The sequence below is a fragment of the Diachasmimorpha longicaudata genome, chromosome 7, assembly GCF_034640455.1.
Source record: "Diachasmimorpha longicaudata isolate KC_UGA_2023 chromosome 7, iyDiaLong2, whole genome shotgun sequence".
Taxonomy (NCBI): Eukaryota; Metazoa; Arthropoda; class Insecta; order Hymenoptera; family Braconidae; genus Diachasmimorpha; species Diachasmimorpha longicaudata.
The window spans coordinates 113,951-137,231 of record NC_087231.1 but is presented as its reverse complement, the minus strand read 5'-3'; the positions used below and the strand labels follow the sequence as shown (position 1 = coordinate 137,231).

The 23,281-nt window shown below is 46.9% G+C and overlaps 1 protein-coding gene across 1 annotated transcript; it reads right to left on the bottom strand.

Moving 5' to 3' along the window:
* Positions 1 to 7,858: 7,858 nt before the first annotated feature.
* LOC135164478 (uncharacterized) lies at positions 7,859 to 14,928 on the bottom strand. Its single transcript, XM_064124871.1, has 9 exons — positions 14,900 to 14,928; positions 14,734 to 14,802; positions 13,802 to 14,620; positions 13,576 to 13,650; positions 13,291 to 13,474; positions 11,692 to 13,101; positions 9,398 to 11,625; positions 8,572 to 9,296; positions 7,859 to 8,529 (listed from the first exon to the last, which is right to left on the bottom strand). Exons 1-9 carry the CDS (start codon positions 14,926 to 14,928, stop codon positions 7,859 to 7,861), a joined length of 6,210 nt encoding a protein of 2,069 aa, XP_063980941.1.
* Positions 14,929 to 23,281: the final 8,353 nt, after the last annotated feature.

The following is a 23,281-nucleotide window of genomic DNA, read 5'->3' as shown; positions in this document are numbered from 1 at the left end:
GTGTTTCGTCTATCTGGATGATATCGTGATTTTTGGAGCGGATCTACAGGAGCATAATAAAAGGCTGAGGGAGGTACTGCAGTGCTTGAAGGAAGCGAACCTGAGACTTCAACCTGATAAGTGCAATTTCTTGAGGAAGGAGGTGGTGTATCTAGGACACATCATTACCAAGGATGGAATCAAAGCGGATCCTAGTAAAATAGAGGCAGTAGTGAAATTTCCGGTACCACAGCACGAGAAGGAAATTATGTCCTTCCTAGGATTAGCGGGGTATTATCGGAAGTTCATCAGAGACTTTTCAAAAATTGCTAAACCCTTGTCTGAATTGTTGAAAAAGGACATAACTTGGACTTGGGGGGAGAGAGAGCAGAGCGCCTTTGACACCCTAAAAAGGGCTCTGACAACAGCTCCGGTGTTGCAGTATCCCGATTTCGGGAATCCGTTTCTGCTCACCACCGATGCGTCAAACAAGGCCATAGGTGCTGTGTTATCGCAAGGGGAAATTGGCAAGGATTTACCAATCGCCTATGCGAGCAGGACCTTAAATAAGGCAGAGCAGAACTACAGTACCATAGAGAAGGAACTCTTGGCTATTGTATGGGGAGCTCGTCACTTCCGTCCTTATCTATATGGGCGTAAGTTCACCATAGTGACCGACCATAGGCCCTTGAAGTGGATATTTAACGTAAAGGACCCGGGGTCAAGACTCGTACATTGGCGGATTAAATTAGAGGAGTATGAATACGAGGTGGTACACAAGCCTGGTAAATTAAATACCAACGCTGACGCGTTAAGTCGGATAAACGTGGTAACCCGAGCGCAGATAAGAGCGAACACAGGTGCGATGGACTCGAACGCTGACGGCGGGGTCATTACACCTGCTGACGACGACATTCCGGAAATACTACGAGAGTATCATAATACGCCGATTGCTGGTCATCCGGGTGTAAAACGTATGTACGCCAAATTAAAGCAAAAATATTACTGGAAGGGGATTAAGTCGGATGTTCAAAACCATGTGGGGAATTGTGAGGAATGCCAACTCAGCAAGTTGGGAAAAGCCACAAAGGTCCCCATGATTATCGGGGAGAGCCCTGAAACAGCATTCGAACAATGTGCAATGGACATAGTTGGTCCATTACCTATTACGGATGCTGGGAATAAGTATATCTTGACGTTTCAGGATGGATTAACTAAATTCAGCAAGGCCATACCCATCCCGGACCAAGAGGCCAATACGATCGGGCGTGCGTTCGCTGAAAAAATCATCTGTGAATATGGAACACCACAGAGATTGCTCACGGATCAAGGACCAAATTTTGTAGGGGAGATATTTAGGAATGTTTGTAAGCTTCTAAGAATTAAGAAGATCCAAACCACGGCGTATCATCCGCAGACTAATGGTATTGTCGAGAGGTCGCACCGCACTCTGGCAGAATACCTGAGGAGTTTCATCCTGGAGGATCAAACGGATTGGGATACGTGGCTGCCATGCGCAATGTTTGCGTATAACACCACTCCCCACACGGCTACGAAAATGACGCCATTTGAGCTGATTTTTGGGAGACGCGCCGAGTTACCGACGGCCGTCAAACAGCCACCCCGTTTGACGTATTGCTATGATGATTTTGCCCAGGAGCTTCGTGAACGATTGCGCGCGGCGCACCAGGAGGCAAGGGAGGCCCTCGATGAAGGGAAAATCAGGAGCAAAGTCCAATACGACAAGGACGCTGTACCTATGGATTTGAAAATCGGGGATAAGGTACTACTGAAAAATGATGTCCTACGACGTGGAAGATCAAAGAAGTTAACTCAGCCCTGGATAGGCCCATACGAGATTATCGAGAGGAATGGTGAGGTTAACTACACCATCAGGTCGGGAACCAAACAAAAAACGCAGAGAGTCCACGTAAATCGGCTTCGACCCTTTATTGAAGCATGACTATATGGACCCCTGCCTCGGATTAACCTACCCTGTGAATTTCTGGAATTTTCTTGCCCGGGTGATAAGGAGATTTTCAGGAAAGGACTAGAACTGCAGATACATATAGTTTGTTTAATTAAACCATTTATTGTTAGAAGCGGTTACAGATACGTTGGAGGGACGCTCTATCACAGTATCATTAATATAATAATAGCCTGGATAGTCCCACAGATAGGAGGCGCAGATGTCGCACGTCCTTTCACTATCGTCCAGGAACTGGGGCACGTGGCACGGTTGTGGAGCTGGAGTTTCGCCGAAGAGTCTTCGGAGGTTGAAAACGTCCTCCACGCCAGCCTCGATGTCGGAGCGTACGGGGAGATCCCAAAGGGCATTGAGATCTTTCCTACTACGAACCCTCCAGTCCCTCATCTTCACCTTGAATTCCAAGTTCAAGTACCCGGGATGATAGGGGTATCGATGGCGCTGAAATATTCCAAAAATAGCAAGGAATTAGCGAAAATAGAGACTTCGAATGGCAGTAAGAAACAGGGTAGTAAGAAAGTGAAGGAGGTATTCGTACTCACCAGATATTCGAATACGAAGTCGTCCATGGAGTGCCGCAGGTATGGATGGTTCCTCGAGGAACGATTCGAGCACAGCCGACCCCGAGTACAGGATGGTGAAGATCTTATCCGGTCCACATGGATGGAGAGATGCTGGAAGCAGTCGGAGACAGTGTGCCCAAATCGACCGCACTTAAAACACTTTCCGGCGTTCATGTTGTTGGTTCTTGGAATGTTAACTTCTTCACTGTTAACTTTTTGGAAGACTGTGGCCCAAACGGGGCGGCAGTCACTTTTATATTCAAGGGTGCTTCGTCATCAAGCATGGCGGCCATCGGGTTGGCGACATCGTCCACGTCAGGTAAAATTGAAAAGTTCAACGCACTTCCTGATTGACAAATCAAGCGACGCGCTAATTTTTATTGTCATGTGGCTAATGCTGGGGAGCATCGCGGAGGTTCGGGGGGAGGGACATGTGATTGAGAGATTCGTCCACACCCCGGGAATTTATTTTGAGCCAATTGGGAGGTTGCATTTGAGCAGCTACGTTTGGACGGTGGCTGCAAGCACGGATGGTGCATCATGGCTGGCGAGAGCTGATCAACTGCAGGAACATCTGAATTATACGAAGCAACTGTGCTTCAGGGCTGGACCATGGGGTTCCAACTTCCATCACCTCGTGGATCAATGGATTGTCGATTTCGAGGAAACGAGAAGCGTCATCACGGCGTTGTTTGGGTTAAATGAGAGGAGGAAGGGCCGTCGAGGTCTTATAAATGGTCTGGGCACGGTAGCCAAGTCACTTTTCGGGACTATGGATGCTGAAGATGAACGGGAAATACGCGAGAGGATTTCACGTCTGGAGGCTGGAGTTCAAGGGACACTGGATAGTTCTGGGAAGCAGTTGCAGATTGTTAACTCTACGCTTCTTCATCTCGCTCAAACGGAACAGATGATCCAGAAGAACGAAAACATCTTGTTGAGGTCTATCAAACAGATAAGGGATGAGGATACGCAGATGGCACACCGGCAACTCGTAGATGAGCATTTTTTGGTGGTCGAGGTCATCTACACTGGGGTGATGCGGGATGCTGCGAGATTAAAAAAACTGCTGACCGACTCCAAGGGGCTAATATTTGACACAGGTGTGTTCACGGAAGAGGGATTGGTCGACCTTCTCAGGAAAGCCAAATTACCGAAGGGTTTAAGTTTCCCCTTTGAGTTGGAGGTAGCAGGGGTACATGAACTGCAGGAGGTATCAACTGTTAGTGTATCCGCAGTTGGCATGAAAATCATCACGGTAATAGGAATACCCCTGGTGGATTTCCAAGCATTTGACGTTATGCTGATGCATAGCATTCCTGTGCGGACAACGAACGGGTATCACTCGTACTTGGAGGCATCAAATGCGCTTCTGGTCGTACATGGCGCAACACATCAGTACGTGCCAATGACCGAGGGGCAATTGAATTGCTGCAAGAGAGTTCGGGGACAATACTTATGCACCGACTCTTTGCCGATTCAAAAAATGAGAGTCACTAGCCCTTGTGAGGTGCGAATGTACCTGAGCCCAGATAAGATACCGGAAACGTGTAGCCCGAGACATCTGCGGCTACAAGGTCTCACGCTTATCAAAATGCGGAAGACTAACGCATGGTTCTACGTGGCACCGGAACCTGAAGCAATTGCCATAGCTTGCGGAGAGGGGGAAATTCGAGACACCCTTCAAGGTTCTGGAATAATGCGGATAGAAGATTTCTGTGAGGTTATCGCTCCTGATTTCACTATCCGTGGCCGAAAGTCAAAGGAAACAACCTGGGAGAATCATATTCAGCCTAGGCTGAACTTGACACTAAGTAATGACACCATTACGCAGCTACAGCAGCAGGACCATAACGTGAGCGACATTCGACTCACGAACGTCATAGGGAACCTGAAGGAATTGGAGGACCTTCATGTGCAGCTAGAGACCGGAAAGGAAGATCTAGGGAAGCTTCAAAAGAAATTCGACTATCAGGAATTTCTACTCCACCCATCATCAATATTTTCAGTGGTCATGGTGGTTCTTGCCCTTGTACTAGGAGTATCTCTGTACTGCTGGTGCCGGAAACCCTAGCCTGCGTGAGTTAGAGAAGCGAAGGAAGTTGAAAGATTTACTTGTAAATACGTATTGAAGTGATCAGAAGTGCTGATCGTGGATATTCTTAGGATTTCTACTTTTCCAGAGAACATCTCTTTGCCTCCACGGAGGAAAAGGGAATGTTTTTATAATTATTGATGAGATAGGGTTAGAGAAGAAAATTATCATCAGTAATAATTTTCTTCCCCGGCGGGGAGGGATGTTATGCCCCAAAATGCCATAACATTTCAATTTCATAATCCGGAGAATACGAGGACACGAAAGTGGCACGTATTATTCGGAATGCAAAACATATGAAGAAAGGAAAATAAAAGGTAATGAATATATGTGGATCAATCCACGTATATTCAACTTATGTAGATAACTGGGGCGCAGCGTCAGCGCTTTACGCCTCGAACTGGCCTCTAGCGCGTCACCGTGCGATGTAATACGAATCCACGAGACAATAAATACTCGAGGACTCGTATTCTCGGGGCCAGTTATCCGAATACCATTCATAAGGGGTTACTTCTTTTGTACTTATACTCGCCTGATACTCTGTGTCTCAGAGCGAGTCTTTAATTGTTAATAAACTTGTGGAATAACCAATAAAGATAGTGAATCAATTGAAGATATCTGCTCCTATCCTCTATCCGCGAGTGTGAACCCCGAAACCCGAACCCAACCGCTCGGGTCCATTACATTTTTCTCCTACAGTTCTCCTACAGTTCTCCTACAGTTCCTACTAAATAGTTCAGTACAATGTAATATAACAAAAAACTTAGCCACAGCAACGCGTGGCCGGGTCTGCTAGTATTAAATAAATTCTAAAGCGTCATAAACGCAATTAATAACGCAACATAAGCCATAAAACATACGGGCTCCGAGAGCATAACACGTAACAGCTAAAAGACGGACGCGGGATATATTCTTTACGGAGGCGCGACCTTGGCGAGAGAAAATACGCGGCAGATTCTCGGGGAGGCGTGTAACATAAACGAATTTAAATTCATACGAAAATGACAACAAATTATTTGACACTTCGGACAGCGGAGTGTAACCCCAATGGCCTAAGGCACACAAAAAAAAATAAAATAAACACGTAGGCGGTAAACGCAACTTAATATCCCATGAGAATACATGTAGATGCAACGATTCGCAAAATAATTCCAATTTATTTGAAATATAGGGACTATCCGCAATAAATTCTAATTTTTGGAATATAAATAAACCAAAAGGAACAGATGTACAAAAGAACTCGAAATTTCGAGAAGGCAGTAACGTAAAATCAAATATATAGGCGACTAGCGCAAAGTATTTCCTTGATACGTGAATATTCTCCCAAATTCCCAAAACATACGTGACATCATCAAGGTCACGAGTATTTCATTTGTAAAAGGAAGCTTCCGACGATCAATTTCTGACGAAATGAACCCTGCAAAGCGATATAAAAAGTCTGACCAAATTGAACGTCAGAATATCAGATCATCACAAGAAGAGGAGAATATCGCGATTGCAATTAAGAAGGAATCCGATTCAAACGAACCATCGAGAGCATATTTAGTTAATAAAAAGAAGCTTTTGACAACTAAAAAGAAAATTGGTATGACAATTGGCCAGAAAATAAAAAAAAAATATTGTGGAATCCACATCAAAGAAAATTCACTAAAGCAACATTTCTCTACAGAAATTTATGTACAAAATTTGACAGAAAAATTGACTGGTAGGGAGATGAGTGAAAGAAGGTTGGAAGCTGAAAAAATAATCCGCCAAAAAACAAAAACAAAACATGTTTTGGTAAAAAAATGCGGCAAGCATATATTTCGATGTTGTTCATTTGAAAAACAAAATTGTAAAACAAATTAAAACAACAATTACTTAAAAAGTGAAGCCACAATTATGGAAATTTGGAAAAACTACAGAAATAACAATAGACGCCAAGCTCATTGATTGAATTTACCAGTGGAGAAAGCTGGTGATAATAGGAGTTGATAAACCGTTTTGAGTTCTCTATGAATATTTTGACTAAGACGAGTCCCATAATATCCTACAAAGGACATCGCAGTCAAATCAAATACTCGACTCAAATCGAAAGGGGTAAAAAGTCTTTTGTGAATCAAAAAAAATGGTGTGTCATGAAGACACGCGATAGAAGTGAAACTGAATGATTGGATCGGCTAGGATTATTTAATTTTCTATGTTTAGAGGGAGAGGAATCATTTTAATCACGTGTGAAATACTTCTTGATAGTAAATATTAATTTATTCATCATAATAATTATACTTTTTTCAAGATACAATAATATTAGTATGTGTTGGAAGAAAGTTCTGGATCGGTGGGGATCGGTGTGAGGGGAATTGAGCGGTCCAAAAAAAATTTAGTTCGATAAATTACACTGCACGTCACTTATTTATTCACTATTACAATTTTATCACTTTTGATAATGTCAGCAATTAATAATTAAATAATGAGCGGTACTTTGTAACTTTAATATAATTGTTTGAGCGGTCAATAGAATATTTCAATTAGTATCTGAGAAACGATTAGACGCGTGTTAACTCTAATGAATCCCGGAAGAAAGTGAACGAGCGAGGCTGCCCGATCGATCAAATCGGTCGATTTCGGGGGTCCTCGTGGTCGGTGGTGGGGCATCTTCCTTATGCAGGATAGCTAGGAGCGGTCCAGGAAGTGGCGCCCCATCACCCAAAAAATGCGAACTAGGCCCATAGCAACAACTGGGTTGTTGTGATTTTGCCTGACGGTGAGCAGGCGTTAGTATTAGTGATGGAATCCTGTCGGCTTCCAGGAATTCCAACATCCTCCCCAGCCGTCAGAAACTTGAGAGTAGCTGTCGATGAACAATATGACCTAAAACAGAAAATTTGGGAATCAAAAGTATTCACGGAGCGTACGCTGGGTGGATCACCCTGTAGCTGTCCGAAGAGCTGATCCTTGGTGTGCTGGCTAAGCTTGGAATCATCCGAGACGTTGGGGGTGTCGTAAATCCCGTCCAATCCGGGTGCCTCCATCTTCACGGTTTGCCTGAGCGGTCCGGAGCGTGACTACTCGCGTAAGCCCATCCTTGCCAGGGGGGAGAGCGGTCACTCGGGCGAGGGGCCACTTGGCTGGCGGGAACCTCTCGTCCGTGAGTAAAACTAAAGAGCCGACGTTGATGTCGTGAGTCGGGTGGTACCACTTGGATATGGCCTGAAGACGTTGGAGATACCCTGTGGACCATCTCTTCCAGAACCCTTAGAGTTTTCGTTGGATGAGCTGCCATCGGGAGAGTCTAGAGATGTTAAGATTCTCCAATGATGGCTCTGGAAGAGTCGTAGGAGCCTGGCCTATGAGGAAGTGCCCGGGGGTCAGAGCCGAGCAGTCGTCAGGATCATCAGTGAGCGGTTCAAGCGGCCGTGAGTTGAGAACTGCCTCAACTTGGGTGAGCAAGGTGGTGAGTTCCTCGAAGGTGAGCAGATCCTCCCCAATAGTCCGGGTGAGATGATATTTCACCGACTTCACTGCCGCCTCCCATTTGCCTCCGAAGTGTGGTGGGCTTGGAGGGTTGAAGGACCATTGGGTCCCATCTTGAATGAGGAGCTGGGCGAGCTGTCGAGATTCGGATGATCCTGCTGAGAATAGTCTCCTGAGCTCCTTATCAGTGCCGAGAAAAGTGGTACCGCAGGCGCTAAATAAGGTGTGAGCGATCCCGCGCCAACTGGAGAAACGTCTGTATGCCGCTAGGAATCCATCAGCTGAGTAGTCTGATACTACCTCGAGATGCGCGGCTGAGGTGGTCATACAGACAAAGATAGCCAACCAACCCTTGTATGACTTGTGACCCCGTCCCTTCCATGACCGGAGCGATATGGGGCCGGCGTAATCGACCCCCGTGTTGAGAAAGGCGCGAGCGGGTGTGAGTCGGGCTGGTGGCAGCTATCTCATGAGCTGTTGAGCACGTATCCCACGTTGTCGAGCGCACTTCACGCATTTAAGAATAAGGGAGCGCACTGGAGCTCGGCCTCCGAGGATCCAGTAAGCAGTCCTGAGCTGACAAAGAGTGACCTGTGTCCCGCCGTGAAGTGTCCGTAGGTGATCTTGGCTTATCAGTAAGCGAGCCAGTTGCGATTCCTTTGGGATGATGGCCTGATTTTTGCTCTCGGGGTCGAGCTGTGCGAACCTGAGCTGTCCACCAACATGCAGGATCCCTTGACGATCGATAAACGGGGTGAGCTTGGTGAGCGGATGGGACCTGGTGAATTTCTCCCCGCGAGAGATTATCCGTAGTTCCTCCCTGAAATGAGCTGTCTGGGTGAGCTTGATCCAAAGGAGCCGTGCGTCTTCCAGCTCGCTGAGCGTGAGCGGATAATGGAGTGACGTATTAGGAACCCTCCTAAGCCGAGCGATGAACCTTGAGCAGATCGCGGTGATCCGAAGCAGCCGGTTGAACGAAGAGAACCTATCGATGAGATCCCAGATAGCTATTTGCTTGCGGCGCCGTAGTAAATCTGCCCCGGCTTCTCTTCGAGGTCCACATTGAGGTCCCTTTCTAGAACGTGAGTTGGCCAAGATCGGTGAGCGTTGCTGTTGTAGCCATGGCGGGCCTGTCCACCACAGCTTATGTGCTACTAACTGTTGCGCGGTGAGACCTCGAGAAGCACAATCTGCTGGATTCTCCTTGCCAGGCACCAGCCTCCAGTGAGTTGGTTGAGTTAGCTCTTGGATAAGAGCGACACGATTCCTCACGAATTCTTTCCATCGTGATGGGTGAGAGTTGATCCATGTGAGCGTTACTGAGGAATCGGTCCAGAGGTAGGTGGGCGCAGCTCTGAGGTTGAGCTGATCCTGAACGTATCGTTGAGCTTGGCTAGGAGCAGGGCTGCCGTAAGTTCCAGGCGTGGGATGGTCAGCCGTTTGAGCGGTGCTACTTTAGTCTTGGAGCAGACGAGCGTGATACCATTTCCAGGTAGGTGCGGAACCTTAAGGTAAATGACAGCTGCCATAGCCACCTGAGATGCGTCGGAAAATCCATGGACTTCCACGTCGAAGCCCTTGAGCAGTCCAAGCCACCGTGGCACGGTGACCTCCGACAACTGGTTGAGCTCATCCCTGAACTGTCGCCATCGATGAGCTGTTGTCGGGGAAACTGGGTCGTCCCATCCCAGTTTCTCAATCCAGAGCGCCTGTAGTAGTATCTTCGCTCGTACCACCACTGGCGCGAGGAAGCCAAGAGGGTCGAAGAGCTGAGCGGTTTCCGACAGGATGACTCGTTTTGAGATGGAGTTGGTTTCAGGCCGAGCGATGGAGAACGTGAAGCTGTCCGTTCCTGGGTGCCATGAAACCCCTAAGATCTTGGTGCGCGAGTCCTCGATCACCTTTTGATCGTGGGAGGTGCTGTCCGACCTGAGTGCGCTGAGCAGACCTGCACTGTTGGAGTGCCATTTCGCCAACGAAAAGCTGCCTGATTGGCAAAGTTGAGTCACGTGATGAGCGGTCTTGAGTAACTCCTCCTCCGAGTCAGCTCCTCCGCAAATATCATCCACATATCGCCCTTTCGTGAGCGGCTCCACGGCGAGAGGATAGTTACTGCCCTCGTCTTCCACGAGCTGGTTCAAGACACGTATGGAAAAGAATGGAGCGGACCTAGTTCCATACGTGACGGTGGTGAGCTGATGTGTGGTGACGTTCTCATTTGCATCGGCCCAAAGTATCTGTTGGAGCGGCCAATCATCCTGATGTACTCCGATTTGGCGGAACATCTTGGTGATGTCCGTCATGAAGATGAGCTTGTACCGTCGAGTGAAGAGCAGGACATCAGCAATGTCTCTCTGGAGTTTGGCTCCAGTATGCATAATCTCGTTGAGCGTCTGTCCCGAGCTGGTCTTATGGGAGCCGTTGAACACAACTCTGAGCTTCGTCGTCTCGCTGCTGGTTCGGACGACACCGTGGTGAGGGAAGAAATATTCCGGAGAAGTGACAGCCTGAGCGGTGTACGAGCTATCCGGGACCCTCAACCCTCCTGTAGCCGGAACTTCATGTGCCAAGGTCGTCCCGAGAGCTGTGCACTCCCCCATACGCTGTCGATGAGCTGTCTGAGTGAGCTGTCCGGAGACCCGGCGCATATGGCCAAGGGCTTCATATTCCTTGAGGAATTCTGTGTAGAGTTGATGGTATCCCTCATCACGGGAGAACTTCCTGAGCAGTCGGTGAAGGCATGCGAGCGCGGACGCTCGTGAATCCCCAAGCACTGAGGGCGGAGTCTTGAGCGGTAGCCGGACAATATAACGTCCGGAGCAGTCCCTGGTGTGCGTCCGCCGAAAGTGTTCTTCGCATTGAGCTTCCTCGTCGGTGAGCTGTACCTCTGAAGTCTCAGCAACCTCTTCCTGGACCCAGAACCTGGTGAGTAAGCCATCGAGGTCCTCATTGGATACCGCAAGGTTAGCTGTGGCCATGTGAGCTAACGCAACACTTTCAGTGGGCCCGAAGATGACCCATCCGAGTCGAGTGAGCTGAGCCGACGGTGAACCTGGGTCATGCGTGATGACCTCTGGCAGGATGAGCTGGCCGTAGACGTCAGCACCAAGTAGGACGTCAATCGGTGCTGGTGCCAGGAAGTTGGGATCAGCGAGTTGCAACCCTTCAAGATGATCCCACTTGAGCTGTCCGGGTGTAAACATCGGTAACGATGTGGTGAGCTGGCTGAGAGCATAGGCCATGACTCTCAGTTGAAATGAAGAATGAGTGGACTGTATGGTGAGCGGTACCTTGCCTAGTGCCGGCCCAGATGCCGAGTTTCCGATTCCGGAAATGAGTAGTGAAGTCTTGGACCTGGTAAGTCCCAGACGACGCACAATCTGGTCCCCAATAAGACATATTTCTGATCCTGGGTCGATGAGCAGACGTATGCGGTGAGCGGCCCCATCTGGACACACGAGATAAGCTAGACTCGTGGCCAGAAGTACCCCAGGACGGCAACCAGGAATTCCAGAATCGAGCTGACGAGCTGAGCACGAAACGGCAATCTGTCCGGATGACCTTCATTCTGCAGATGTTGAAGGCCTTGGCTCAGAGGTTTTCACAGTAGTTACCCCATCCCCGTAGGTGTACGTGACCATTGGTACCCCGGATGGTCGAGCTGATGATGATGGGGCTTGGTCTTGAGCAGTACCTTGAGCGGTTCTAGAAGATGGCCCGTGACTGGGCTTAGGTGGAGCTGTGGTCGAGGTGGAGTGCAGCATCGTGTGATGGAGACCTCCACATAGCTGGCATCTCGTCTGTGATCTGCAGTCATTGACTGAGTGGCGACCGAGACAGTTGTAGCAAAGGTAGTACCGTTCCACTATCTCCCGACGAGCTGGACCAGTGAGCTGACGAAATGATGTGCAGGTTGACAGATAGTGGTCTGCCTGGCACATCGAGCAGGGGTAGGTCACTTTCCCTGATGAAGTGTTCCTGGGAGTTGGCCTGGCCTGTTGTGGCTGTGGAGCAGCTGCGTGATGCACCTTGACCGACAAGGGAGGCCTTCTTGAGCTGACGGTGGGAGGCCTCGTAGCCTGATCCGTGGAGCGAGCGGGCGTGTTGATCTCCATGCTCTCCATGGCACGAGCCCTCCCGCTGAGGAAGTCCTTGAAGGCTGAAAAACTGGGGAAGTCGGTGGACGACCCGACTTTCACTTCCCATGCTTCTCGGAGCTTCGAGCTGAGCCGTTTGGATACCACATAAACCAGGACCTGGTCCCAATGAGCAGTCGGTGACCCTAATGCCTCCAGAGCGTTCAATGCTTCGGCGACAGTGGTCAACAGGGTATTTAACTCTCGAGCACTGTGAGCGGTGATGCCTGGTGGATTGAGTAGGCGGTCGAGCTGCGCTGAGACGAGGAGACGCTTATTTTCATAGCGTGTAAGGAGCAGTTCCCAAGCAGAAGCAAATGAATCATCGGAGATGGTGATGTTGGATATGATGCGAGCTGGCTCGTCCTTGAGGCTCGTCCTCAAGTAGTGCATCTTTTCCACATTCGGGATGTCTGGGTTTGAGCCGACCAGTGAGCTGAACAAATCTCGGAAGGACCGCCATTCCGAGAATACACCAGAATATTTAGGGAGAGCAATTTCTGGCAGGCACTTTTTAGCACTTGATGGTTGAGCTGTTCCTCCTGCAGCAGAGCGGCGTGAGCTTGTGGACACGCCCTTCCTGTCAATGAGCTGCGTTAGGATCCCCTTAGCTTCGTGATAATGCACAATGGTGCGATCGAAGAGGTGCTCCCGAAAGTACTCCAATTCCAGTACATTTTCCACCTTTGAGCTCCCTCCGACGAGCTTCTCATGAGTAGCCTCGAACTTATCCCAATAAGTTTCGAGGATATCCAGCTTGGCATGCAAGGATGTTATGGTGAGCTGGTCCACCTCATCACCGAGCAGTTCCTTATGTACCCTTTCGATGAATGCACCCCTCGATGCATTCAGCCCCATGGTAACCTCAAAGGAGGCCATGGGTGACAGCTGATGAGTATAGAGCGGTTCCGAAATCCAAAAACAAACCCATGAAAAAACCAGTTAAAAGGAAATGAACTGGTAAAAAATGATAATAACACCTCGGACGTGATTAATGCCGGACGGGTCAAAAAGAAAAAGGTTGAAAATACCTGTTGACTGCGCGGTGCCAATGGGAATAATTCCCAAAAAAATTACCAGAGCGTGGTTTTGATGACGACGATTCGGAAAAGTACTCCAGATGAGCGGATCCCTATGAGCGAACGGCAGGAGCGGGCCCTCGATGATGGAGGGTCGGCACTGTTGAATAGTAGGAGCGGGCCCTCGATGTGGTGAGGCGGCACTATCAAGTGCCGGTGGCGCTCGGCGGGATTGGGGGACACTGTCGAACGGCAGAGAGGGGCCCTCGTTGATGGTGGGGCGGCACTGCCAATGCCACTACGCTTCCCGCGCTGAGCCGATTTTCCCCACGTGCACACTCACACAATTTCACCAAAATTGATCAAAAAATGTTCCTCCGATCCGGCTCGAAGGACCAGAAAATGTTGGAAGAAAGTTCTGGATCGGAGGGGATCGGTGTGAGGGGAATTGAGCGGTCCAAAAAAAATTTAGTTCGATAAATTACACTGCATGTCACTTATTTATTCACTATTACAATTTTATCACTTTTGATAATGTCAGCAATTAATAATTAAATAATGAGCGGTACTTTGTAACTTTAATATAATTGTTTGAGCGGGTATACGGCAGCAAGTGAAGGTGAATAAACTCTATTATTTTCGGGAATTGTCCATGCACATGACGCAATCTGCGAATTTGCATAAATGGAATTCTAGGAGAAATGAGTCTCTCGGACACTAAATCTAACTTCGGAAGATGTGCAGGGATCGGGGGATATACAAAGCCATTCAATTTCGACAATGGTGGAATTTTGTCTCTCCTCAAAGCCTGGCGACAGCTGGTGCATGCCAGCTCATTATTACTTCTGAATTCTGGAAATTTTTGTTGAATACGAATTTCATTTTCAACGGATAGAGTCTTCAAGTCATTTTTAAACAATAATCTATCACATACACAACACGTAAAACCGAATGGATTATTTATAAAATCACGGTGAAAGTTCTTATGTGCAGTTTTAAACTTATTAAAGTCTGAATATTGTAATCGATCACCACTATATACATCACAATCAGGAGGAGGATGAGTCGAAGTCGTTGCTAATAGTTCATTCTCTGGATTATTTACACTATCGTCCACACTGTCACGTAAGAGGTTAGCACGTGTTTGCCTCCGTTCCCTGCTATCTCGTTCAATTTCAGTTCTACTTTTTTTCCGTTTTCTATTCTGATCAATTCCTTCACTCGCCCGTTTTTTCTCCCGCCACGTTTTTGTCCTTTCTGCACCCGACTTCGACATATTTGCACAAAACTCTCGATTTAAGTAATGAAGACACGCACAAAAACAAAATACGTTGCTTATGATCACTGTGTTAGAAACCAATAGCTGTTTTCCGCGATCGCGACGCCGCCTGAACGCAGAGAATGACATGAAAGACAGAAAGTCTTCCGTCTCATTCTCGCACGATACACGAAGGCCTCTCACTCTCGCCCGATAGACGAGACGTAAGGTAGTCCGTCTCACTCTCGCTCGATGCCCGGAGGCCTCTCACTCTTACTTACTACGTTAGAGCGAGCGTCACCAAAAAGGTTGCTGATCGAGATTTCAAAACCCTCCCATAAGAAGTTTCACTTCAAAAGAGACGTAGAAATATTTCATTTTCAAACAATAATTCTTATCTATCATAGACCTGCAAAGGACCTTCAAACGATTGGGCATGAGCGGGATAATTGATTAAAATAATAAGTTGATAACTTCTCGGAGCTCAATAGTACTAAACTAAGAGAAAGGAATTTTAATATAGTCTGTGCCTTATGGGCCTCGGCTTATGCCAAAAGGGCTATCAACTTCCCTGCCATAAGGGCCAAAATCCCTGCTACATGAGCTAAATGTATAATGCTTTATGGGCTAATTAGGTAAACATGTTAGATCCTTTTATGCTTTATGAGCGAATTTAAAGCTATCCCTATCGACCGGACCCTTACAGTTTTTCTTATTGCTGAAATCCCTATCAAGCACAGTATTTATCTTTTTTCGGATTAGCGTAAGAGCAAGTTAGTGAGGTCGTTGATAGGTGCTTTAGGGGTTAGTTCTGCTGGTTACCATCCTCTCAGGTCGTGTTGGAGGGGTGGTCTGGAGTAAGACATCTCCCCGTTCCAGTATGGCCTGACGATCTGCCAACCCTAGGCTCCTGTTCGTTCCGGCGGGCCACTGATCATCGGAAGGGCCTGATATTGTTGGGTGTGTGTGACTCGATTTTGTGGGATCAGCGCACGCTGGGGGGTGAGGGGGCGGCTGTCTCGACTGGGCAACCTGGTTCGACGGGCTCCAAGTGTTCGTCCAGCTCCACAATCTCCGTGATGGTGGCTGTAGGCCCCGGTCGTACTCCCCGAGCGAGCGTCCTCATCGGGAGGTGTACTTCTTGGTTCGGTTTTATCGCGCGTGGTCGTCGTGGTGGCGCCAGCGGCGATGGGGTCCTGGTTCTCGGTCGGTGGGGCTCATTCTCCCTGCTTCGAACACCTGAACAAACCCCAACTCCCCCACATAGCGTCGCGACCTTCGACCATAGGGAGAATTTCCAACATGCCGCGGTAATCCCCCCAAGAATTCCTAGCGAAATCCCGGCGTATGCTAACCCGTGTTCAACCCTCCTCAGTCTTCTGTTTGCGTCCCCTTTTTTGGAGAGCGCTCGGGCTTTATCGATAATGACTTGCAGCCCGAGATTGTCCCTTGTGACGCTGTCCTCGTCGTTCTGTCCAACCTGTACCGTTTGTAGTAGGCCTATATCGCCTATGATTTCCGTCAAGTTGTTCGGTCCGCGTCCGCGTATTCTCTTATTTAGGAGGGTCGGGATGTCGAAGACGGCTCTGTTCATGAATTTTAGGTCGAAGTCCGACGTCAGTTCTGAGAATGGGGTGAGGTTGACGGATCGCGATCGGATCTCGCAGTCCGGCGCTAGAGTGACTGTTCTGGTTCCCGCAATGATGATCGTGGCGGGTTCGCGTCTCGTGCATTTTACTCGTATTTGGTCTTCCGTGACGACGGAAAAAACCCATGTGTTGGAATTTCCTATTAGCTCCTATAACTTGGCGTTATAAAGGCCACTAGAGACGTTGAGGTATTGTTAATTTTTGTCGGCAACGTCGAGTGTCTATACACGGTGTATTTTGTTAGCTCAAGTATTGGTATCGTGATGACGAATACGACCTTTTCCTTATGAAAATAGGTCGTCAGGTCTGCGAGTTTTAATAGTTCGCTGATATATGGGATTTCTAGGGGGGCCGGGAACTCCACCCCCCGATTATGGCGAATTACTTCGTTAGCTGCGTCCAGGATATTTTCTGGCGACATAATTGACGGGTGCAATTGTCCTCTTTTCGCGATTAGGATTGCGTTGATCAGCATTTGGGTGTCGAGTTCATATTCGCTCAGTTCCGCGTCGAAAGCTGATATAAAGCTCGCCATTTTCCCATTAATCCCTATAGTATCGATTCGCTCGAGGATGTTTTCGATGGCGACGTAGACCGTCGCGTTCAAGGTTTTAATTTCTCTAGTCAGACCTTGAAGAGTTTGGTAAATTGATTCGAATTCAGATCGAATGAGGATTGTTTGGTTCGCCAGAAGGGCTAGGGTTTCCCTAGTTATGTTCTGTAGGGATTCTATATATTGGTCGTAGTAGTCCGCGTCACCTTCGTCCATTGTCCCGAAAAGAAGCTTACTTAGTTTCCCGACAAATCCGAGGACCGCTCGTTTCGATCTCTCCGGTGTTTCTGCTAACAATTCTCTCATGTGTCGATGAGTACCGTCTAATATGTCGAGGCGGTTAATTACCTAGTCTAATTGGTCTTCGAAATTACAATCGCCTCGTAGTTGAGTACAGATCCCTTTCATTCCCAACCAGTGTCGTGTGAGGATTTGTTTTTTTCTAGGAATTTTGTTACATCGATATGTGTGATCATGTTCCACACCGTGTGATAGATTCGCAGATTCGCATATTTAGTTGCTAGGATTCCGTTTCCTCCCTCTAATCGTTTGATTTCCACGCCTGGAGTTTCCGGGCTCGCTGCGAGCCTGAAACATCCAAGTATACACACGGCTATTTTTTTGTTGTTCTACGTTTCGTCCTTCACTCCCCTTCTTATTCCTGGCTGATTGTACTCTACAGTTCATCAGTCAGAAATAAGAATATTTTTCGGGCGAAATGCAATATGAGTAATTCAGTGGTCCGGTATTTCCAAGTCGTAAAAATCCCTCGTATTCTCTAAGGAGAAAACATTCTACTCAAAATATAAGGTGTGTGAATAAGTCTTTCCCGTTTTTTGTAAGAGATGCCGCCACCAATACTGTGCGAGTATTCAATGGTTACATATGTCATAATCAAAGCTTATTCGTCTGTCAACAATTCTACACTAACACATTAGTTGAAATTTTTTCGCATCATAAATTTTTGATATCGTGAAAATGTCGAAATTTGAGCCGAGTCGACGTCATTTGCGGGAAGTCTCACTTTATTGGTTCAATTTGAAGAAATCTGCTGCCGAGGCGCATCGATTGCTTCAGGAAGCTTATGGAGAAGGTTGTGTCGATAATTCAAGTGTTCGCGGATGGTGTCGCCGCTTCAAAAGTGGTGATTTCGACGTGGAAGACAAGGAGCGTTCCGGGCGGCCGCAAATCTTTGAAGATCAAGAATTGGCGACTTTGCTTGATGAAGATTCGTGTCAAACGCAAGAAGAACTTGCTGAAGCATTGAGATTTGACCGAACAACCATTTCCAAGCGTTTGAAAGCCATGGGAATGATCCAAAAGCAAGGAAATTGGGTGCCGTACGAACTGAAGCTGAGAGACGTCGAACGGCGTTTTTTCATTTGCGAACAGCTGCTTCAGCGACATAATAGAAAGGGTTTTCTGCATCGTATCGTGACTGGCGATGAAAAGTGGATCCGTTACGATAATCCGAACCGAAGAAAATCATGGGGACTACCCGGCCATGCATCATCATCGACGGCCAAGCCAAATATTCATGACGCCAAGCTCATGCTCTGTATATGGTGGGACCAGCTAGGTGTGGTTTACTATGAGCTTCTGAAACCGAATGAAAGGATCACAGGCGAGGTCTATCGACGACAATTGATGCGTTTGAGCCGCGCACAGCGAGAAAAACGGCCACAATACTCCGACAGGCACGACAAAATTATTTTGCAACATGACAATGCTCGCCCACATGTTGCACAGCCGGTGAAAACATACTTAGAAACGCTCAAATGGGAAGTCCTATCCCACCCGCCGTATAGTCCAGATATTGCTCCGTCTGATTACCATCTCTTCAAGTCGATGACGCATGGCCTGGCTGACCAGCACTTCCATTCCTACGAGGAAGCCAAAAAATCGGTGGATGACTGGATAGAGGCCAAACAGGTCGAATTTTTTCGCAACGGGATTCGTATGTTGCCAGAAAGATGGGAAAAAGTTGTAGCTAGCCATGGCCAATACTTTCAATAATTCATTTGTAACCATTTTTTCACAATAAAGGCTCAAAATTTGAATAAAAACGGGAAAGACTTATTCACACACCTTATATTAACTAATAAATTTTTTTTTTTTTAAATTGTTCATTTCTTTGATGTTACAATCGTTTCACTTTGTTTTACATCATCTCCAGCCTCTCTTAAACTTTCCTTTCCAGCCTCTCTTCTTCTTTTCCCCCCGGCCCCTGTGCCGCATTTGCCGAAAGGGAGGGAAAAACCTCACTCGAGGGAAAACCTGCGCCCTGGTACAGTCGTCCTTTTGACAGGACTACCGCTCGACAGTGAAACCGTGAGATTAAAGCGCTATAAATTTTTTAAAATTTTGACCGCCGGAGCGCGGGATCGAACCCGGGTCGTTGGCTTGCCAGTCTAGCAGTCTAACCCCACGACCACTGCCGTCGGTTACTACTTACTAATATTTACTCATTAAAGAAAACCACTTCCTTCCAATATTGTTTATATATTATTATAGTTCATGGCTATTCAAAAAGTGCCCACATTGCTTTGATCAACTTAATTTTTTTATTTACAATTTCTCATGGCGCGAGCGCACCTAAAAATGCTCACCCAAAAAAGTGCCCAACGCGCCAAAAGTTCAAGTTTTCACTTCTGCCTGCACTCCCGGAGTGCAACGAGTTTTTTTTTTGTGCAATTCTAGGTTAGCAAGTGAAGGCACAGTCTAATAGAAAACTCTGAAAGTTTGAGAAAGAGGAAAACAGACGATTGAAAATGTGAAGACATTAAAATATAATGGACTTGATGTTCTTAAGTCCCAGAGTTGAATTAAATTAATTAATGGTCTATCGAATAATTACTTAAACCTAACCCTGACAGGGATAGTGAACATGCGAGATCTTCAATTCAATTTCACAAATTCCTCTGGTGGAAATTTAATTAAACGAATGATCTACTATTTCTCCAAAAGTTGGGGTTTTCGTGAAAAAATTTTATGAAACTGTGTTAACATCCAAATAAAAGGGAACTCGAACCCTCTTGGTTGAAAAAGGATTAACATATATTTCACGGATAAATTAATTATTGCAATAATTGGAAGAATTGCAATTGCGCAAATTTTTCTTAAACCCATTAGCGTTGGAAAACGTTGGAAAAATTTTCCAAAGATTAATCCGGAGAACTTTTTGGCGACCCAAAACGATCTTCAAGATCCCTGGGAGATATATATATATTTATTTTATATTTTCGAACGATAAATTGTCTCTAGAAGAACGACGATAGATCACCGAAGATCGTACGATGATTCTTCTGAAGATTCGCCAGACAAAGAAAAAATTTTCTGCCCACGATATTTCCATGAAAAAAAAAACCATTATTCAATGAACGTATGAAATAATAGGGAATAATTGTTAATTGACAATTATTCTGTATACAGGGTGTCCCAGAATTGCACGTCCAAACTTTAATCTTAAGTTGGGGGTGAAATTCTGGATCGACTTTTTGATCAGATGCACCCTCTTCAAGTTATTGAGGGTTGAAGTTGGACGAATCAGGGGCGTGGAATACCCAGTCGCACGTCGGTGAGAAAAACATGCGAGTGTAGTGGTGTCCCCACCATACCGTACTACTCCCTTGCGGCGGCAGAAAGAGATGACTGGCGGCGGAGGGCAAGAGGAAGGGGAGGAGTGCAGTGGAATTATGTGACACAAGAAGTGGGAACAAACTGAATTACGCGTACGGAGCCGACGGTCGACGAAGGAAGGAGATTAAAAATAAAAAGACAGACCCCCAACCAACACCAGAGGAAATCGAACCGACAACACAGACCGGTAGCCGAGACGGGAAGTATAGCAGTGATAACGCTTCAACACCAACACCAGGAACAACCCAACGCCAAGCCAGGAGCAGCAGGAAAAATTTCGGACAGGACAACTCGCCAACAGCGGTACCGGAGACAACTCAGCGCCAAATGACTGATCTCAGCGCCAATGAGCTGATGTCAATCTAGTACGATCAGACAAACTCAGCCCGGAATTAAGGATAAATCGTGAAGAAATAATAATTATCCAAGGGGTTACACCGGGGAAATCGAGAACGATCGGGCACGTAACTCTGAACGTAGAAGGAATCGAAGACAAATTCCATGTCGTCGATTGGAGTTTTCCACTTTCAGAAGATGGAATGCTGGGCAGGCCATTTCTGAAAAGGAGGGCAGTCAAAATTGACTACGGGGAAGACACCCTTACAATAGGGGAGGGGATACACACGTTTTTAAACATGGAATCAATTTCCCTTCCGCCTAGGACAATAAAATTAGTCTACGTCAGAGTGGGTAAATTCGACGCAGAAGTCGGTTACCTCCCGCGAAGGGACATCAAATCAGGCGTGTACTTCGGGGACGCGATAGTGAAACCTAGGGTAGGTGTAGCTTTTTCATACGCGTACAATACCCGGGAAATCGCAGAACGATTTAAAATTCCGTTTTTCGACTTAGAAGAAATAGAGTCAATTGCAACGGAAGCAGAAATTAAAGCATTCAGCGAATCAGATGGTTCGGAAAACCGGTCGGACAGAACCAACAAAATAATGGAAATGCTCCGGCTGGAGGGTCTGGATGAGGAAGAGCAGGAAGAGGCAGAAAATTTGATACAATATGACCCATGGGTATATAAGCTTGATCACGAGAAACTAAAAGAAGCCAAAATACCGGGATATCAATTTAAAGTAAAAGACGACGAACCCGTCGTAGTCCGACAATTCCGCCTGCCCTTCCCCACCAGAGACAAATCTGAAGAAGAAATAGATACCATGCTGAAAGCAGGTATCATCGAACCCTCTAACTCACCATATAACTCGCCAGCGTGGATGGTTGCGAAAAAACCAGGCCCCGACGGAGAGAAACGGTCGCGTATGGTAGTCGATTTTCGTAGACTAAACGAAAAAATGGTCGCGGACGCTTACCCACTACCCAATATCACGGATATACTCGACCAATTAGGGGGCATGAGATACTTCTCAACATTCGATTTGGTATCCGGATTCCACCAAATCCCTCTAGCCTCGGAGACTCGCCCCAAAATAGCCTTCTCAACCACGGGAGGACACTATCATTATACCCGAATACCAATGGGCATTGCGAACGGTCCACCAGCCTTCCAGAAGTCAATGGACGTAGTATTATCCGGCCTACAGGGGGCACGCTTATTGTCTACATGGATGATATAGTCGTCTATGGAAAAACTTTAGAAGATCACAGAGAAAAATATAAATCGTTCGTGGACAGACTCCATGATGCACAAATGAGCCTGCAGCCCTCTAAATGTGAATTTTTGAGGGAAGAGGTAGCCGTTTTGGGGCATTGCGTCAGCCACGAGAGAATAAAACCTAACCCCAAAACAATAGAACCCATTTTAAAATATCGAAAACCTAAGGATAGGAAGGGAATTAGACAATTTATCGGACTGGCGGGGTACTATCGGAAATTCATGGAGAATTTCGCCACAAAAGCACGTCCCCTCCCTGACCTCTTAAAAGAAGAGATCCTCTTTGAATGGGGAGAAAAACAAGAAAAAGCATTCACAGGAATAGCACGAGAAATAACCTCATACCCCATACTACGGCATGAATTAGAAGAATACGATTATGAGATGAAATATAAACCGGGAAAATTAAATCTAAACGCGGACGCGCTATCGCGAAATCCGATACCTAAGGAGACAGATGAAGTCACTCAGGAGAAAACCGTCGCAGTCATAACCGGAATAAACGCGCAAATTTGTGACGTAGAGGTCGGGGACGCGATATGGTACACTATCAGACCGAGTGGCCAACGAATAGGGCCATGTGTGATCGAAGAACTATGGACAGATAACAAAGTACTGGTCATGCGCGGCGATAGACTAGATATCGTTCCTGGGGAAAACATTGTTGCATTGAATACCCCCCCGTCAGTTTGGAACACAAGCGAGACCGGGATCGAAGCGGTCTCAGCTTACGTCGATATAAAGGTCGTTGATATGGTATGCCACAAGAAATTCTCACCATATCACACGGTGGTACCACACGAAGTTATCACACTCCTTTCGCCCGACGTAATTAAAGTCAGAACAGGGAATGGCGATACACACGTGGCAAAATGCCGAGTCGTCTCGGTGAACGAAGAGCCGAATAAGGGTCCTAGAACGACTTCGCACGGAAGCGAAGACGCCGCACAACAACAGCCACCCCAGGATGACCCTGGCCAACCAATAGAAATCCCAGAAAACCGCCTGACAAAAAGGAAGCGAGGACGCCCACGAAAAATTTCTGGACCACCAGGGATACGAAAACGGCTCTGGAAATTACCAGCAGCTAAAGGAAAAAGAGGACGACCGCGGAAAATCCCACTAGAACAAATATCTACAGAAGAGGAAAATATTGCAAAACGCCCAAAAAGAAACACGCAACCTCCTCAGCCAAATGAAGAACCGGAAACAGAGAGAGAGAGCTCTAACCCCGGAAGCGAATTCGGAAGTATATTCGACCCCACACAAGTGCCAGTACCAACATCAGACGAAGATATGGGTCGACAAAACTACCAAGAAGCTAACGCA

Excerpts from the sequence above, each read along its gene's own strand:
- LOC135164478 (XM_064124871.1), bottom strand. The coding sequence starts at position 14,928 with ATGCCCAATCGTTTGAAGGTCCTTTGCAG. Across the intron at positions 13,475-13,575 it reads ATCAATTTTGGTGAAATTGT|TGTCCCCCAATCCCGCCGAG; the intron begins GTGAGTGTGCAC and ends GCCGTTCGACAG. Across the intron at positions 13,102-13,290 it reads GTCATCAAAACCACGCTCTG|CTGTCACCCATGGCCTCCTT; the intron begins GTAATTTTTTTG and ends TATACTCATCAG.